The sequence below is a fragment of the Triturus cristatus genome, chromosome 7 (assembly GCF_964204655.1).
Source record: "Triturus cristatus chromosome 7, aTriCri1.1, whole genome shotgun sequence".
NCBI lineage: Eukaryota > Metazoa > Chordata > Amphibia > Caudata > Salamandridae > Triturus > Triturus cristatus.
Genome location: NC_140590.1, coordinates 1741591962 through 1741611884, shown reverse-complemented (window position 1 = coordinate 1741611884; position 19923 = coordinate 1741591962). Strand labels below are relative to the sequence as shown.

General features: G+C 46.0%; 1 protein-coding gene across 1 annotated transcript in view; it reads right to left on the bottom strand.

The window, feature by feature from the left end:
• Nucleotides 1–19633, bottom strand: part of LOC146812973 (early activation antigen CD69-like) — a 476482-nt gene extending 456849 nt beyond the window's left edge. The window contains exon 1 of the mRNA XM_085614656.1: nt 19448–19633. Coding sequence (XP_085470782.1) covers nt 19448–19595 — 148 coding nt within the window. The 5' untranslated portion in view covers nt 19596–19633. The remainder of the gene's footprint in view (nt 1–19447) is intronic.
• Between the last annotated feature and the right edge of the window lie 290 nt (nt 19634–19923).

Sequence of the window (19923 nt, the reverse complement as noted above, 5' to 3'; positions counted from 1 at the left end):
TATTTTAAAATAAGCAATTTTTAAAAATTTAGATTGGAATGAAAATGTGTACCATTGTTTATTCCTATTACTGTGAAGGTAAGTTTAACTAAGTCTCAATATGCAGAATGAGGAGGTCTGCAAGAAGCTACAAAGTGGAAATATGTTTCTAAAAACACTCTGTTTATACCTATGTAGTTTTGAAATCTGACCATAATCAGATATCATGTGACCTGCAAAAAAAGAGATTTGAGGGGTTCATAATATTTCCTATTTTAGCTATTGAAGGACCGCAATTATTTCAATCATTCTTCTTTGAACATCTTTGCAGACAAAACTCTGTGCTTACCTTTTATCATTCGCAAGGAATTTTAAAAATGGAAATATGTCACTTTTTGTAACATAGTTATTGCGCAAGACACTCTTTCATATTTACAAAGATAGGAAAAGGCACTCTGTGCACTTTTTATACTCCATGTAAATACAACCTCATCATGCAGACCACTTTGTTTTGAAAGGGTGTTCTATAAGTGTTGTTGTGCATGATTACACTGAATACTCATAGAACAAGACACATGTCTAGGTTTATCAGAAATCATAAATCTCGATATGTGTGTGAATGGTGCACCATTCTAAAATTGGTGTAGGAAAGCACAACAAGGAGAATTGTTTTCATTTCTCCACATTTTTATATCTTCAAGGCATGCTGAAATGTTCAGCATACATTGAAGGAGAAAAATGCATTTTCTCATTGTTTTTGTGCAGGAAGGTGTGTCTTCCTGCAGAAAAACAAACAGCCCTTGACACAGATATCCTTGCACTATGGTGCAAGGGTGCCTGTGTCACCACATGGCTGCAGTTTAAGCAGCCGTGCAGACAGAAGCATAGATTTGCAACATATCTCTGTACATATGTTGCATCCCTGTGCTTCGGAAGTACTACAGCACACTGCAGTTAACGAGGTTACTGTGTGATGCTGCAGCACTTCCTCATACTTCTGCACTTATACATTCACCATACGCTACTAATGCATTCATTCAGTCAATTACGTACTACACATACATTCATCTAAACTAACACTAACAAACAAATGTAGCTCTTTTTTTAAACCAGGAAAGGTAGCTCTTACACAAACTTTTTTTTTCCTTCTTTCTTCTTTTATAATTTTTGTTGGGGTTTTCTGAACAATTTTTAATTTATTTTGGATTTTCTGCAAAAAAATAAATAAAAAACAAAACAGGAGAAACCAAACAATGAACTTCAGGGAACAATAAAAAAAAACATACAAAACCTAGCAAATGTGACTTTCTTGCCGGCGGCAGATCAGATCGATCGACTGCTCACCATAGCACACAGTCTTATTGCAGTTAGTGCAGAGCACTTTTAAAAATTGAAATTGAGGACGGATGTCCAAGGTTTGGGCTGATGGATGCACTCCTGATGTGCTCGGCTGCGATGAGGTGGAAGGCGCAGGAGCAGGAGTGGTTCTCATCCATTTGCACTCTTGTCATGCAAGATTGTTTGGATGAAGGCTCCTCAGGTGCTTCATCATACTTGCCGTGCCGCACGAGTATTTCTTGTTAGGATCTCCTCGTGACAGCACTCTTTTGCAAATCTTGCACGTGACCAAGGTAGCATTGGTCTTATTCTGCCCCTCGGGAAAAGTAAAAGATTTCCACACCACTGACGAAAAACATTCTTTGGGCGGTGTCTCCTCCAAAAATTCATCCTCTGAAGTATGAGGAGATGCAGGTGATGCCTGATGCTCTGAAGCCATTTTTGGTTGAACAAAGTTAGAACTAAGTGTAAACTTAGTCTAAAAAATCTTCTTCTCTCCAAAGAGATGGTGCTCTAAAGAAGGTCAAAGAAGAATGATTGAAATGGGTGGGGTCTTTCAATAGTTAGAAGAGGAAGTGTAATGAACCGATCAAATCTCTTTTTTTGCAGTTCACATGGGGTCCGCGCACCGTGCGCTTACGCAGCACGCACCCAGCGCGCATCCGCGAAATTTAATTAAAAAAAATTATAGGACTAGATAAAAAAATATATTAGTTTTAAGACTAGTTTAGAGTTTGTCTTCAATTAATATTCACATGAAATACATATATATATGTTTTTTTAAATGTTAAATATTTCGTGGGATCCGTGTACCTACCGCGTCATAGACGCAGATGACGCATTGCGGAAGCGCGTAAACGTCGCGTTACATGCATCGAACGTGTCGCGTATAGGCTGGGAGTCGCGTACCGGTCACATTGCGATCGTGCACTAATCACGTACCCAACGCATACCATGCGCGGATGCTAACGCGTAGGAATCGAGAACGGTGCGCATAGGGTGCGCAGATCCAAAAAACATTGAAAAATATATATAAAATAAAGTTTTTCACATATAGTTAAAAAAATATTTTGAAAATTATAAAAAAATATGTTTGAAAAACCCATTAAGTTCAAATTCATGCACGTTATAGTTAGCAATTGACATTTAAAAAACCTTTGAAATTCACTAAAAAAAACAAAGGTTTCAGGGGCGTTATAGTTAGGAATTGGCATTTAAAAAACCTTAGAAATTCACTGAATAAACCATAGGTTTCAGGGGTGTTATAGTTAGCTGGACATTTCTCTCGTACAAAACCCTAGAAATTCCCCTGTTATAGTTAGTTCAGCTAACTATAACTCGCGCCCGGTCAGTGACATCACTGATGACATCACTGATGACATCTCAAATGACATCACTGATGACATCATCCATGTGATAATTTGATGCATCTTCTCACACCCTAATGTAACCTTTGATACACCCAGTCTAAATTACATACTGCCATTCTCAAAACCATAGAAACTCCAACACCAATAAGTACATACCCACTCACTGATTCTTAGGTCTACATACACCTCAACTCACTCACCTGTACAGTCACTCATACTTACAGTCACTCAGTACAGGACTATCATATGCATTATACACCTATATAGACACTCACACACCACCAATCATCCATTGAGGTACTGACACACCTAATCAGTCATGCAAATAATTAATCACAGTCCAATTTACTCACCTATACAGTTAAACACACTCAAGTTCACTTACTCATAAAAATAGTACCAAATTCTGACGCTCTTATACAATCATTGATACAAGCACACACTCATCCATACAGCCACTCCCGCAATCACACACTTTCACATATAGATAGTTATATACTCTAACACACATATACACTGCATTTCACATATGTAGTTACTGACACATGTACAACTGAGATATACATTCAATCACTAACACACCCATACATACACTCACCCAACCATACAGTCCATCACAGTTGCACTCTTAAAACCATGCACCCATAGAATCACCCACTCACACATCCATGCACAGAGTCACACACACCCTACCCACACAAACACTCAGGCACCCATACAGATACTCAGACAACCAATCAATAACCCATATAGACACTCATATAGCTATTCACAAAACCATGCAGCCACTTATACACCACCACACAGACACATACAGACATTCACACAGTTTAGTCGCTAGTCTGCAGTAAGATACATTTAATGACTCACTTATAGAGTCAGTTACGCACCTAGAAAATCATCCATTCACACACTTGTACACCCACTCATTCTTCAACAGGCCTTTCCCTATATTTATTAAACATATTAAAACTTCACAGAAACACGGACTCACTGGATGACGTCATCAGTGATGTCATCAGTGATGTCATTTGAGATGTCATCAGTGATGTCATCAGTGATGTCACTGACCATGTCATGAGTGATGTAATATGTGACGTCATCAGCAGTGCATTGCGGGGATGAGAGTTATAGTTAGCTGAACTAACAATAACAGGGGAATTTCTAGGGTTTTGTACGAGACAAATGTCCAGCTAACTATAACACCCCTGAAACCTATGGTTTTTTCAGTGAATATATATATAACCTACTGGCAGTCGCCAGTAGGTAGATATAGTTAGGACCTATTTTCCATAGGAAATCCGCGACATTCCATTTGGAATAACGTTGGCGCAGATTGACGAATCTTCGCGAAATTTTCCAAACATTTGGCAAGCTCCGGTCCGCTCCTATCCTGAAAATTTCACGGTGATTCGTCAAGCGGGGGCTGAGAAAAAAGGGGGTCCCAAAACGCATTTTCCTTATGCATTTTCCCATAGGACATTTTGACGCAGCTACAGCCCAAACTGCTAAACGGAATTACACCAAATTTGGCAAAGAGGTAGTCCTCAGTTCAGACTTGTGCCTTTTGCTTAAATGGTGTAAATCTGTTCAGTAGTTCCTGAGAAAATTAGAGGTAAAAGTACATATATATCTATGGCCTCGGAGGATCTACGCACCCTTCCCGCACCCTCCCGAGCACGAGCTGTATGCTAATTGGCTGTCAACACTCTGAATCAGGAAGTGTTGGAAGCCATCATGTGCCTCGGTAGAGCCGAGGCACAAGAAAACCCCAAAAAAAGGTGCAAAACGCAAAACGCGACAAGGGGGCTGGGTAGAAACACCCTGACCCTCTAGGCGCTGAATATGGTAATTTGCCCCCGGGGGGCCAAATCCCAGGGGCAGAGTAAAAAAAAAGTGTGGGGGGTCCCACACTGCCCCAGGGACCGCCACCCCCGGGGCTCGAAGATTGTATATTCAGGGGGGCTCACAGCCCCCCACGCAGCCCCGCGGCCCACCACCCCCGGGGCTTCGTCAACATGGGTGGGGGGGCTCGCAGCCCCCTCAGCCCCGTGGACCGCCACCCCCCGGGGCTTAAAACAATTTGGTGTGGGGGGCACTCAGGCCCACCCAGCCCTGGGGACCGCCACCCCCCGGGGCAACTTGTACATGTGGGAGGGGGGCCACGGTTCCCCCCTCCTGGAGCCTTGTATAGACCCTGGGGACCGCCACGCCCCAGGGCCAGCTCCTGCAGTGTCCCGGGGTGCCCACCCCGAGACACTGCTGTTTGCAATGGCAGGGCGGGAGCCTCGCGGCTCCCACCCTGCCATTGCAAACTGCTTCGCTTCATTGAAGCGAGAGCAGGGAAAACTGCTCTCGCTTCAATGAAGCAAAGCAGATTGCTTTTCCACATGGGGAGCAGCATGTTAGCTGCTCCCCATGTGGAAAAGCAATGCTGGCTCCCACAGGAGGCGGGGAGCCGGCTGGGACCGTGGAGGGATTGGAGACCCCCCACGGTTTCCAACGAGAGGCCAGGCCCCGGGGCATGGGGTCCCCAGGGCCAGGCCCGGGAGGGGGGCTGCAGCCCCCTCCATAAAAATATATTTTTTTAAACAAAAGGGCCATGCCCCGGGGGATGGGGTCCCCGGGGCAAATTATGGCCTCGGGAGGGGGGCCATGCCCCCTCCTTACACCACTCTGCAAACGCGCCCCCTGGCTCGTTCGCAGAGGGGGAACTAATTCCCCTTGAATACTGGGGGTCCTGGGGGCCAACTAGCCCACCAGGAACCTCCAGTATGCACCAGGGGACTGCGTTGCAGAGAGGTGTTATGAGGCCACACCCCTTTTTACACCTCTCTGCAACGCAGCTCCGTGGCGCTTACTGGAGGTACCTGGTAGCCTAGTTGGCTGCCAGGGGACCTCAGGATTCAAGGGGACTTAATCCCCCAACTTAAAACACGCCAGGTGGCGCGTTTGCACAGTGGTGAAGGTAGGGGGCGGGGCCTGAGGGGATATGTGTGCAAACATGCCCTGTGGAGCGTTTTAAGTTGGGGAATTGATTCCTCTTCAATCCAGAGGTCCCCTAGGGGCCAACTAGCCCACCAGGTACCTTCAGTAAGCGCCACGGAGCTCCATTGCAGAGTGTTTTAAAAAGGGGCATGGCCTCTGAACACCTCTCTGCAACGCAGCTCCCTGGCGCATACTGGAGGTACCTGGTGGGCTAGTTGGCCCCCAGGGGACCGCAGGATTGAAGAGGAATTAATTCCATAACTTAAAACGCGCCACAGGGCGTGTTTGCACACGTCAACTCAGGCCCCTCCCCCTTCCTTCACCATTGTATAAATATAATATTTTAGCCCAGCACTGACCCTGAAAAATAATTCTAAGCGTACTTACAAGTAACTTGTATTTCCTTCCATAGGAATCCATTGTGTGGTTTTCAGCAGAAAAGTTTTGAAGTGTCCATTTTTGAAACGTACAAATATTCCTCTAAAATCAGCCGAACTACGAATTCCGATTTACTCACCTGTTATCAGGAGAGAACCCAGGGCTGCATCTTTTGGCCCAGCACTGACCCTGAAAAATAATTCTAAGCGTACTTACCAGTAACTTGTATTTTCTTCCATAGGAATCCATTGTGTGGTTGTCACTAGAAAAGTTTCTAAGTGTCCATTTTTGAAATGTACAAATATTCCTCTAAAATCAGCTGAACTATGAATTCCGATTTACTCACCTGCTATCAGGAGAGAACCCAGGGCTGCATATTTTAGCCCAGCACTGACCCTGAAAAATAATTCTAAGCGTACTTACCAGTAACTTGTATTTCCTTCCATAGGAATCCATTGTGTGGTTTTCAGCAGAAAAGTTTCGAAGTGTCCATTTTTGAAACTTACAAATATTCCTCTAATATCAGCCAAACTACAAATTCCGATTTACTCACCTGTTATCAGGAGAGAACCCAGTGCTGCATCTTTTAGACCAGCACTGACCCTGAAAAGTAATTCTAGGCGTACTTACCAGTAACTTGTATTTCTTTCCATAGGAATCCATTGTGTGGTTTTCACCAGAAAAGTTTCTAAGTGTCCATTTTTGAAATGTACAAATGTTCCTCTAAAATCAGCTGAACTGCGAATTCCGATTTACTCAGCTGTTATCAGGAGAGAACCCAGTGCTGCATCTTTTAGACCAGCACTGACCCTGAAAAGTAATTTTAAGCATACTTAACAGTAAATTGTATTTCCTTCCATAGGAATCTATTGTGTGCTTTTAAGCAGAGAAGTTTCCAAGTGTCTATTTTCACAAACTAAAAATATTCCTAAAAAATCGCCTGTATGACTTAAACACATTCTTTCAACTGTTTACAGGAGATTTAACTGTGCTGGATCCAGGATCCACCACTGAGTAAGAAAAAGTAAAAATAACACTACTTACCTGCTAAGTGAATTTTCTGCCATAGGATAACATTGGTGATTCTATGTGAAAATACTTCTGTCAACTTTTAAAATGCAATGTTATTCCTTAAAAATCACTACTGTAACCAAAACGCTTTTACTCAACTGTTTACAGGAGATGTCCAAGTACTGAATCTAGGATCCAGTCCTGTGGTTAGAAAAGTAATCCATAAAGTAACTAATTGCATTTGACTAGAAATTCACATTGAGCTCAATGTTGCATTGTGTTTGAAATTGTATTGCCCATTGCAACAACTGTAACTACTGTACTTAAAAGTCTATTGCCTATTTGCAAAGTATTTAAACTAAAGTAATTCATTCTGAGAAAGTATATTTTGTATTGTAATGAATAATGTAATTAAAAAAATAAAAAGCTAAAAATAAACAGTTTAAAAAATGTAGTAAATCAGTATCAAAAAAATCAGTAGAACAATTAGTACATTAAAAATTGTCATTTACAAAACCTTTGAAATACACTGAAAAAACCATAGGTTTCAAGCCTGATATAGTTAGGAATTAGCATTTAAAAAAACCTTTGAAATTCATTGAAAAAAACATAGTTTTCAGGCCTGATATAGTTAGGAATTAGCATTTAAAAAACCTTTGAAATTCACTGAAAAAACCATAGGTTTCAGGCCTGATATAGTTAGGAATTAGCATTTAAAAAACCTTAGAAATTCACTGAAAATACAATAGGTTTTAGGGGTGTTAAAGTTAGCTGGACATTTCACTCGAACAAAACCATTGAAATTCCTCCGATATAGATAGTTGTACTAACTACATCTCGCGCGCCCGCATTCCACTGCTGTTAATGTCACATATTACATCATTCATGACATGGTCAGTGACATCACTGATGACATCTCAAATGACATCACTGATGACATCACTGATGACATCATCCACGTGACAATCAGATAAACCTCATCATACACTAGTATAACCTTTCATCACTCTCTGTAAAATACAGAGTGCCAGATTTAAAACCATTGACGCACCAATACAAGTTTGTAAACACCCACTCAGTGATTCCTAGATCTATACATACATCTAACCACTTACCTATAGATTCACACATACATGCTGTCAATGATCAATAGAACACTATCAAATATACTTATACACCTATATCGACATTACACACCAGAACACATCCTAATCACTTATGAAGTCATCATACTCACTTATGCAAACAATGGATCATACTTACTTTTACTTAGCTATACACTTATTAAAACACCACTTCATCTATTCATATAGATAATAGCTCATACTTAGTATGTTATAAAATCACTATTAAAACTAGTTATCCATACAGTCACTCATACAATCACTGAGTCTTATGTATACTTATATATATACAACAACTGACACATACACTGGCTTTTATTTTTCTAGTTTGTTGGACATGTACCATTGAGACATATATTTGCTCATTCCACACCCATAAAGATATTCACTCACCCAAACAACTGTTATAAAATGTAGTTTTAACTTCATATACCTACTGAATCAATTATTCACACATCTTTGGGCAGTCACACACCCCCCACCGAACCACACACACATTCACTCTCCCATACAAATACTCAGTTAACTAATCAATAAATAATATAGACTTTCACGTAGCTAGTAACCAACTGGTGCAGCAGTTTACACAACAACTGACAAAGTGATAGAGATATTCACACAGTTTAGTCACTATCCAATATATTTAGTGAGACACTATAAATTAATCAAGTAAACAGTCAATCACACTGCTACTAAATCCTACATCCAGATATTTATATATCCACTCATTCTTCAATGCAAATTGCTATATATATAATACATATTTAAATAACGAACCAAACCACATTCACTGGATGATGTCATCAGTGATGTCATCAGTGATGTCATTTGAGATGTTATCAGTGATGTCACTGACCATGTCATGAATGATGTAATATGTGACATCATCAGCAGTGGATTGCGGGCACGCGAGATGTAGTTAGTACAACTAACTATATAGGAGGAATTTCAATGGTTTTGTTCGACTGGAATGTCCAGCTAACTATAACACCCCTAAAACCTATTGTATTTTCAGTGAATTTCTAAGGTTTTTTAAATGCTAATTCCTAACTATATCAGGTCTGAAACCTATAGTTTTTTCAGTGAATATAAAGAAATGTTAACATATCATCCTCATAGTGTACATAAAAACATTTCTCTGTTTTAATATGTGCTGTGTTAGACCAGGCACCATTGGCGTGGGTCTCCCTTCCATTTGTTGCTGTTGTCTCATGTGTTTTTGCTGGTTATAGATGCTTTGGGCACTGTGCCACTGCTTTTCAGTGCCACAGTGCAAGTGCTCCCTATAGTAAATTGATATATGGATTAGTGACTCCATGATTGGCTTGATTGGTTTACTTGTCAGACCCTAGTACAGTGCACTGCGTGTGCCCAGGGCTTGTAATCAATGCTGCTGGTGGACTTGCAGCACTGATTGTGCCACCCACCGGAGCAGCTTGTAAAGTGTGTCTCAGGTCTGCCATTGCAGAGCCTCTGTGCAGTCTGGTACTGCCATGCTGACTGGGCAAGTGCACCCACTTGCCAGTCCCTAAACCTTCCCTTTTATACATATTAGTCACCCCTATGGTAGGCCCAAGGGCAGGGTTCATTGTAGGTAAAAGGTAGGACAAGCCCTGGTGTGTGTGTGGCATGTCCTAATAGTGAATTACAGACATTTTCGTTTTTCACTATTGCAAGGCTACCGGTTCACCATAGGCCAGTATGGGCAGTTTGGTTATTACATTTTATAATCCTAACCGACTCAGGGAACATGGTAGAAATTCGAGTTTAGTATGCCTGAACTCAGAATGATGAAATACATCTTTTAGTGAAGTTGGTTTTAACATTCTGTGTTTGAAAATGCACCTTTTAGAAAGTAGGCATTTTCTTGTCTAACCATCCAAACCTGCCTCTGCTAGGTTGTGTATTCCTTGTCTGGAGTATGAGTGGTGACAGGGCTGGGGGATTCCAGGAGACAGGGTGGGTCAGCACATTAGTGAATAGAGAGATCTGCATCTAGATGGGAGGGAGGAGTTGCACCTGGGACCTGAATAGGGCTGGGCCTTCCCTCCACAATGCTGGTTCCACCTCCTGCCTCCTGCGGTGTGTCTGATGTCCCTGCCCTGCACTGTGAAAGGAAAGAAGGAGACATGTCAACAAAGTGCTCCAGGACTGACCAGAACTGGTTTGGACTAAGCAAAGGCCTCTCTGCCTTCAGAGAACAAAGGGAAAAGGAGTATAAATATTGGGACCCAGACCCAAGAACTTTAGATCCCTTATGGGAATCAAGACAAACCTTTGCTGAGGAGAAGAACCAGGAAGCTGAAGGAGGAGACTACCCCTGTTCTGTGTGTTTGGGGGTTGGCCTGCCGTGGTTGCTTCATTGCCAAAGAAAGGAGAAAAGGACTGAGTGTGCTTTCTATCAACTTGAAGAAGAATCTCCAAGGGCTTGAACTAGAGCTTGCCTCCTGCCTGAAGTCTCAGGGATACAAGACTTCACAAACCAGCTCCCCCCTGAATTCCCTTGCTGGGAACTGAAGTGCCTGCTGTTGTGTTGGGCCTTCTGAGAGAATGCGTGTCGCTGGGAGCTGGAAGCGCGACGCAACAACAGGAAGCGAGCTGCCGCTGCCATCATCGCATCGCCGAAGTACGGCGCATCGCCGGAGAAGCGGGACGCTGCCACAGAGGTCATTGTCGCATCACCAGAAAAGCGCGTCGCAGGGCCTGTCACGGCTCCAAAGATCATCGAGTCACCACGCGGCTGTCGGGTGTGTCGCATCACACCAACGTTGTCGCATCGCAAACAAAATGCCATTTTGTCGCATCGCACCAGAGAAGAGTATCGCATCGAGGTGCCAGCATGTCGCATCAACTCCCCTGCACAGCAGTAAGGAACCGACGCATCCACTCCCCTGCGTGTAAGGAACCGACGCATCAGCTTCTCTGCAACCCTTTTGTTTTCTTTGCGCTACACATCTAAGGTACATTGAGAGAAAAGTATCGCATTTACAACTTGAGAGAACTGAGCTATTTTATAACATTTAAGAGACTATTTTTGAGTACAGTATTGTAGATTTTTGTCATCTGGTCTTGTGTTAAGTCTATATAAAAATACTTATTTTTATAATACAACCTAAGTGGTGTCCATTTGTAGTGTTGTTACTGTATTACTGTATGTGTTCACAAATGCTTTACACACTGCATCTGAGGTAAGCCTGCCTGCTCGTGCCAAGCTACCAAGGTTGTGAGCAGGGGTTATTTTAGGCGTGTACACCCTTACCCTGACTAGATGCAAGGGATTTGTCACAGGTACCTACCTATGGCAACTAGAGACCCCCAAATCTAACATTGGTGGTCAGCGGTGAGGATTTGGACTTGCATTTGTGATTCATATACAGTGATTGGTGTACACTCCTAGTGCGTGCAGACTATAACACAACCACATACTTTGAGAGAATTTTTCCTTGGAACCTCTTTTCTATTTTTGATTCCTGAGATCTGCCAGTCTTTTTGCTACCATGAGCAAGTCAGCATCAATAGTATCTGAAGAGAGAATTGATACTTAGACTGTGCCTAATCTCAAAGCTTTGTGCAAGAAATGTAAAATCTCTGTGAAGGGCCTCACCAAGAAGGAGGAATTCCAAAAGGCGCTGAGGGCCTGGATGGATTCTAGGAATACCCCTGAGCATCCTGAAGAGCCAACAGTGTAGACAGAAGATTTGAATGAGCAGCTTAAGAGGCCAGTGGGCCTAGATAGAGGGAAAGCACCTTCAGGGGTGGGCAGCAGTGTTTCTTCCAAAGGATTGTCCCCAGGAGAGCTGGAGGACAGAGCAAAGGAAAGGATGCATACGTTGGAGCTGGCTAGGCTCAAAATGAATGGGCAGAAAGACATAAAGAGCAAGAAAATAGAGTTTGAGATGGAATTAGAAATTAAGAAGTTAGCCTTAGAGGAAAAGAGGATGCATTTTGAGCATGAGAGAGGATTGAGGGAATTGGAACTCAAGGCCAAACGTTTAGAGGTTCCTCCCTCTGGTGGCAGCATACCGCCAGTGCAGGTAGAAGCAAGAGCTTACATCCCCAAAGATGTAGTGAAAGATTTCCACAAGAGTGAGGATATTGGTCCATGGTTTGAGGCTTATGAAGCTGCAATGTTGATCCACCGGGTCCCTGAGAAGGATTGGGGAGCGAGGTTGTGAGGTCGCTTTGTTAGTGATGGGAGGGACACTTTGCTGGATTTGCCTAAAGAGGAGATGTCCTATATCCACATGAAGGGGGCCCTAATGTCCAGATTTGGTTTGACCCCAGAGTTATACAGGCAAAGGTTTAGAAATTGCAGAAAACTGGAATCTACCACTTGGGTGGAATATGTGTCTTTCTTTTGCAGAGCATTGGATGGTTGGGTGAAGGGTAGCAAGAGGGATAAGTTTGAAGCACTCTATGATTTGTTCGCATGGGAGCACTTGTCTAATAACTATTTTCCAGCGGTACGCCAGCATCTTCTTGATAGCAAGCTGACTAACCCTAGGAAGCTTGCTGACGAGGCGGACCACTGGGTGAGCACCCGGGTCCAGAAGGGTCATGTGGGAGACTTCGCCAAAGGTGGGCAGGGTCCCCAGCAGAAGAGTAGGGGGGACAAGGGTAAACAGAGGGAGTTCCAGAAAGGGCCCCAAAGTAATTTCCAAGGAAACCAAGGGAAAGATTCCCAGCCTCCCCCTGTGAAGAAGACAGTGGCCCGACAGATAAACCTGTTCACAAGGGGCCCAAGACCTGTTTTAAGTGTGGTCAGATAGGCCACTGTTCTTATGATGCCAGATGTCCCTTGGGTGGGAAGACAGCACCCATTGGTGCACCCCCCCTGCAGATGGCTAGTGTAGCCCTGGGGGAAGAGATGGGTGCCCAAGGTGGGTGGGGTCCCGCAGAGATGTCCCTTGTCTCTTTAGGAGACTGGGAAGTGGTCCCCAGAACCCAGCTGCCTGATAACACTAAGAAATACAGGCAGTGGGTGACCATAAACGGCAAGAGGGTGGAAGCTCTTAGAGACCCAGGAGCCAGTGTGACAGCTGTCAGTTGTCGGCTGGTGTCTGAGGAAAAGGTAGTCCCAAATGCATTCTACCCAGTTGTTGCTGCTGAGAAAACAGAGAGCCACTGCAAGGTGGCACAGGTTCCCTTTGAGTGGGGGGCGGTCTTAGGGACTCTTCAAGTAGCTGTGAGGCCAGCCATGCCTGTTGAAGGTCTATTAGGTAATGATCTAGAGAGTTCCCCTTGGGCTAAGCTGGAGCGGAAAGCTCATTTAGAGATGCTGGGTTTGCCTGAGTGGGCCTGTGCGACCACTCGGTCTATGGCAGCCGGTAAGGTTATTCAAGCGGACCTGGAGCCTGAGAAAATGGCCCAGGTGCCTGCCTTTAAGAGAAGAGGTAGGGGGTGTGGGAAACCGGCCCCTGAGATTCCCACGGCTCAGGAGGAGGCAGACCCTGAGGGGGATGCCCAGAAGCCTTCCAGGGAAGAGATTGCTGAACTGGGAGACCTGCCTGAGGTGACCCATTGGCAGCAGGAAGGAGGTCCCTCCAGGGAAGAGTTCTGTGAGGAGTAGAACAAGTGCCGTTCTCTTGTAGGTTTGCGGCAGCAGGCTGCAAACCAGGCAGAAGGTGATCAGTCTGGATCACATTGGATCTACTGGGAGAATGGTCTCCTGTATAGTGAGCCTAAGGTTGCTGAGCCTGGGTCAGCCTGTGTGCTGGTGGTAACCCAGCACTTCAGAGCCTTCCTACTGGGGCTGGCTCATGATGTGCCTTTAGCAGGACATTTGGGGCAGGACAAGAACTTTGAAAGGCTGGTCACCCATTTTTATTGGCCCCAAATGCGCAAGAGTTCAGACACTCATTGCAGGACCTGTCAGACTTGCCAGGCAAGTGGAAAGAGCGGGAGGAAGCACAAGGCTCCTCTCCAGCCATTCCCCGTGGTCAGCACCCCCTTTGAACGGGTGGGGATTGACATTGTGGGGCCACTGGACCCCAAGACAGCCATGGGCAACAGGTTCATCCTGGTCTTGGTGGACCATGCCACCCGGTACCCGGAAGCCATACCTCTGAGGACAGTGACGGCCCCCGTGGTGGGATGGGCACTGATGGGAATTTTCTCACGAGTAGGATTCCCTAGAGAGGTGGTGTCTGACCGAGGAGCCAACTTCATTTCTAAGTATATGAAGTTCCTGTGGCAGGAGCGTGGTGTAACCTACAAGTTCACCACTCCTTACGACCCCCAAGGAAATGGGTTGGTTGAAAGGGTCAACCAAACCCTAAAAGGCATGAAAATGGGTCTTGAGGAACCTATGGGGCGTAAATGGGACGTCCTCTTACCATGCCTTCTCTTTGCATACCGTGAGGTGCCACAGAAATCTCTAGGGTTCAGTCCCTTTGAGCTTCTCTATGGACACCCAGTGAGAGGACCTTTGAGTTTGGTCAAGGAAGGCTGGGAGCAATCTCTCAGGAAACCTCCCCAGGATGTATATAGCTACATGTTGGCCTTCAGGAACCAAACTAGGTGTTTCAGAAAACTCGCTGAGGCGAATCTGGAAGCCAGCCAGGAGGAGATGAAGCGGTGGTATGACCAGAATGCCACTCTGGTAGAGCTTCAGCCTGGTCAGAGAGTGTGGGTCATGGCCCCCGTGGAGCCCTGGGCACTCCAGGATAAGTGGACCGGACCATTTGAGGTGGTGGAGCGCAAGAGTCCGGTTACCTACTTGGTGGACTTGCGGTCTCCCAGGAACCCCTTGCGGGTCCTGCATTGTCAACCGCCTGAAGCCCCACTTAGAAAGGTCCGAAGTGAGCATGCTCCTAGCAACAGATGCTGGAATGGAGGAGGAGACTGAGCCTCTCCCTGACCTCCTGTCTGCAACAGAGCGAGATGGGTCAGTGGATGGAGTAAACCTCTCTGCCACCCTGACCCCTGAGCAACAGAATGACTGTAACCAGTTGCTGGGACAGTTTTCTGACCTTTTCTCCCTAATTCCCAGCGTCACTGATTGGTGCGTCCATGATGTAGACACCGGGGACAGTCCTCCTGTCAAGCACAAAACTTACAGAGTGACTGACAGGGTGAGAGCTTGCATCAAGGAGGAGGTCTCCAAGATGCTTGCGTTGGGGGTGATTGAGTCCTCTAACAGTCCTTGGGCCAGCCCAGTGGCCTTGGCCCCAAAGGCTGCCGCACTGGGTATCACACCAGAACTGCGGTCCTGTGTGGACTACCGAGGGCTCAATTCAGTCACCAGGACTGACGCGCACCCCATCCCCAGAGCTGATGAGCTCATTGATCGGTTAGGGGCTGCCCGGTACCTCAGCACGTTTGACCTAACGTCTGGGTACTGACAGATCGCCTTGACTGATGGGGCAAGTGAGAGGTCAGCATTCTCCACACCAGATGGGCACTACCAATTCTGAGTTATGCCCTTTCGGATGAAGGATGCCCCTGACACCTTTCAGAGGTTGGTCAACCAGGTGTTGGTTGGACTGGATGAGTTCAGTGCTGCCTACCTGGATGACATTGCAGTGTTCAGCGCCAGTTGGGAAGAACATCTGCGCCTCCTCTGGGAAGTGTTGATGGCACTGTGGAGAGCAGGCCTCACGATCAAGGCAAGTAAGTGCCAGGTCGGGCAGGGCCCAGTGGTGTATTTGGGACACCAAGTTGGGAGCAGCCAGGTGGCGCCCCTACAGCCCAAGATTGAAACCATCCTGGCTTGGAAACCCCCCAAGACCCAGACAGAGGTGAGAGACTTTTGAGGACTCACCGGGTATTACAGGAGGTTTGTCAAGGGGTTTGACAGCATTGTTGCACCCTTGACAGAGCTGACTTCCAGGAAGCAGCCCGAGAGAGTGATTTGGACTGACACCTGTCAGAGAGCTTTTGATGCCCTGAAGACTGCCATGTGCACGGCGCCCGTGCTCTTGGCACCCATTTTCTCAAAAGAGTTTATTGTGCAAACAGACGCTTCAGAGCAGGGTGCGGGGGCTGTTCTATCACAGATTAATGAAAAGGGCCTAGATCAACCTGTAGACTTCATCAGTAGGATGTTACTTCCACGGGAACAGAGGTGGAGTGCAATTGAGCGTGAGGCATTTGCTGTGGTCTGGGTGCTGAAGAAGTTGAGACTATACATGTTTGGGACTCACTTCCAGGTTCAGACAGACCACAGACCCCTTAGATGGTTGATGCAGATGAGGGGTGAGAATCCAAAGCTGTTGAGGTGGTCCATTTCCCTACAGGGGATGGATTTCACGGTGGAACACCGCTCTGGTACAGAACACGCCAATGCTGATGGTCTGTCCAGATTTTTTCCGCCTTAATGATGAGAACTCCCAGGAGGTAGGGTAGTTCTCCCCACATTTCAGCTGGAGGGGACACGTGCTAGACCTGGCACCATTGGCGTGGGTCTCCCTTCCATTGTTTGCTGTTGCCTCATGTGTTTTTGCTGGTTATAGATGCTTTGGGCACTGTGCCACTGCTTTTCAGTGCCACAGTGCAAGTGCTCCCTATAGTAAATTGATATATGGATTAGTGACTCCATGATTGGCTTGATTGGTTTACTTGTCAGACCCTAGTACAGTGCACTGCGTGTGCCCAGGGCTTGTAATCAATGTTGCTGGTGGGCTTGCAGCACTGATTGTGCCACCCACCGGAGCAGCTTGTAAAGTGTGTCTCAGGTCTGCCATTGCAGAGCCTGTGTGCTGTCTGGTACTGCCATGCTGACAGGGCAAGTGCACCCACTTTCCAGTCCCTAAACCTTCCCTTTTATACATATTATTCACCCCTATGGTAGTCCCAAGGGCAGGGTGCATTGTAGGTAAAAGGTAGGACATGCTCTTGTGTGTGTGGCATGTCCTAATAGTGAATTACAGCCTTTTTCGTTTTTCACTATTGCAAGGCTACCTGTTCTCCATATGCCAGAATGGGCAGTTTGGTTATTACATTTTATAATCCTAACTGACTCAGGAAACATGGTGGAAATTCAAGTTTAGTATGCCTGAACTCAGAATGATAAAATACATTTTTTAGTGAAGTTGGTTTTAACATTCTGTGTTTGAAAATGCACCTTTTAGAAAGTAGGCATTTTCTTGTCTAACCATCCAAACATTCCTCTGCTAGGTTGTGTATTCCTTGTCTGGAACTTGAGTGACAGGGCTGGGGGATTCCAGGAGACAGGGTGGGTCAGCACAGTGGTGAAAAGAGAGATCTGCAACTAGATGGGAGGGAGGAGTGGCACCTGGGACCTGAATAGGGCTGGACCTTCCCTCCACAATGCTGGCTCCACCTCCTGCGGTGTATCTGATGTCCCTGCCCTGCACTGTGAAAGGAAAGAAGGAGACATGTCAACAAAGTGCTCTTGGACTGACCAGAACTGGTTTGGACTAGGCAAAGGCCTCTCTGCCTTCAGAGAACAAAGGGAAAAGGAGTATAAATATTGGGACCCAGACCCAAGAACTTTAGATTACTTCTGGGAATCAAGACGAACCTTTTCTGAGGAGAAGAACCAGGAAGCTGAAGGAGGAGACTACCCCTGTGCTGTGTGTTTGGGGGTTGGCCTGCCGTGGTTGCTTCATTGCCAAAGAAAGGAGAAAAGGACTGAGTGTGCTTTCTTTCAACTTGAAGAAGAATCTCCAAGGGCTTGAACTAGAGCTTGCCTCCTGCCTGAAGTCTCAGGTATACAAGACTTCACCAACCAGCTCCCCCCTGAATTCCCTTGTTGGGAACTGAAGTGCCTGCTGTTGTGCTGGGAGCTGAAAGCGCGATGCAACAACAGGAAGCGAGTCGCCGCTGCCGCTGTCATCATCGCATTGCGGAAGCACGGCGCATCGCCGGAGAAGTGAGAAGCTGCCACAGAGGTCATCGTCGCCTCACTGGAGAAGCGCGTCGCAGGGCCTGTCGCGGCTCCAAAGATCGTCGAGTCGCCGCACGGCCGTCGGGCGTGTCGCTTCACACCAATGTTGTCGCATCGCAACCAAGACGCCATTTTGTCGCATCGCACCGGAGAAGAGTATCGCATCGAGGTGCCAGCGAGTCACATCGCACCAGAGAGCAGTAAGAAATCGACGCATCAACTCCCCACACAGTAATGAAGCGAGCATCATCTCCCCTGCGCAGCAGTAAGGAACCGACGCATCCACTCCCCTGCGTGTAAGGAACCGACGCATCACCTTCCCTGCAACCCTTTTGTTTTCTTTGCGCTACTCATCTAAGGTACATTGAGAGTAAAGTGTCGCATTTACAACTTGAGAGAACTGAGCTATTTTATAACATTTAAGAGACTATTTTTGAGTACAGTATTGTGGATTTTTGTCGTCTGGTCTTGTGTTAAGTCTATATAAGAATACTTATTTTTATAATACAACCTGTGTGGTGTCCATCTGTAGTGTTGTCACTTGGTTACTGTATGTGTTCACAAATGCTTTACAAACTGCCTCTGAGATAAGCCTGTCTGCTCATGCCAAGCTACCAAGGGGGTGAGCAGGGGTTATTTTAGGCATGTACCCCCTTACCCTGACTAGATGCAAGTGTCCCTATTTGTCACAGGTACCTACCTCTGCCAACTAGAGGCCCCAAATCTAACATGCTGCAACTGGTATAGAAGTCATTATGTATCATCATGTCTTGCGCTTAGCCCCGCCCCTAGCCCCGCCCGCTTGCCACACCTCTAGCTCATTTTAATGAGTACCTGCACTTATTCCTTACCATTTAAAACACTGCCCTTTATACGGTGGAGGGAAGGAGTAATCTGCAAATCTTTATCCTGGTACATAATAAGAAGAGATACACACAATGTTCTTGTGGACAGTGATTTAATTCAAAGTAATGTCCCCTACCCTGAGATTCTCCTAGAGAAGGTCGGTCGGACTCGCTCTCTGCCGTCACTTGGTACTCTAAAGGTTGTTCTGAGCACACAGGGTCGATTATAGAGCTATTGGCGCCGGGTCAAACACATTTTTTGAGCTGCAAGAGTTTTTCAATCATAAGTTATTGCTAGACATAGCGCCCCACTTGAGGTCAGCGCCCCCTCCTCAGGTCAGCGCCCAGTGCGGGCGCACCAGTCGCACCGCCCTAAAGCCGGCCCTGTCTGAGCACATGCCCTGCATGTAACTCCTAGTCACCACTAAACAGATCTACTGACTGCCCCGTGTCACATCGCCCGCCCCAGCCCTATCCCCCCCATCTCTCTAAGTCCTCCCAACCCTCCCTGATAATTGAAACAACAGTCACCACAGAGCCTCCCCAGCCGAACACAGTACTCACTGCACTCTCGGTCTGACTCTGAGGGGTTCTCAGACAGACTCCCCGTGGCCAGCAAGGACGTCTTAACCTGGCGACTCTCCAGCCCAGCAGCGGCTTTTGGCTTGTGAGACCTGCATTCCTGTCTCTTCGGGTCTCCTCCCTGGACCATCGGCAAATGGTGATAGATCTGGGCGGACTTGTTTATTCTTCAGCAGCTCGCCACTCTCTGGTAACTCGGAGAGTAACTCCAACAACACGTCACTCTCGCCAGCCCCTCCTTTTCTCTTCCGTGTTTCTTACCCTTCTCAGAAACAAGAACGTGTTCTGCTACAGTGGACCTGCGGTGCATTTCTATTTTTTCAATTTTAAGCACTGAGTGTAACTAACGCAAAACCATTTCAATCGAAGTCGTTTATATCATGGATGCCCTTGCTGTCATTGCAAGAAAAGGAATAATGTGAAAAAAAATCTTCTGTTATTACCGAGACGGTTCTCTC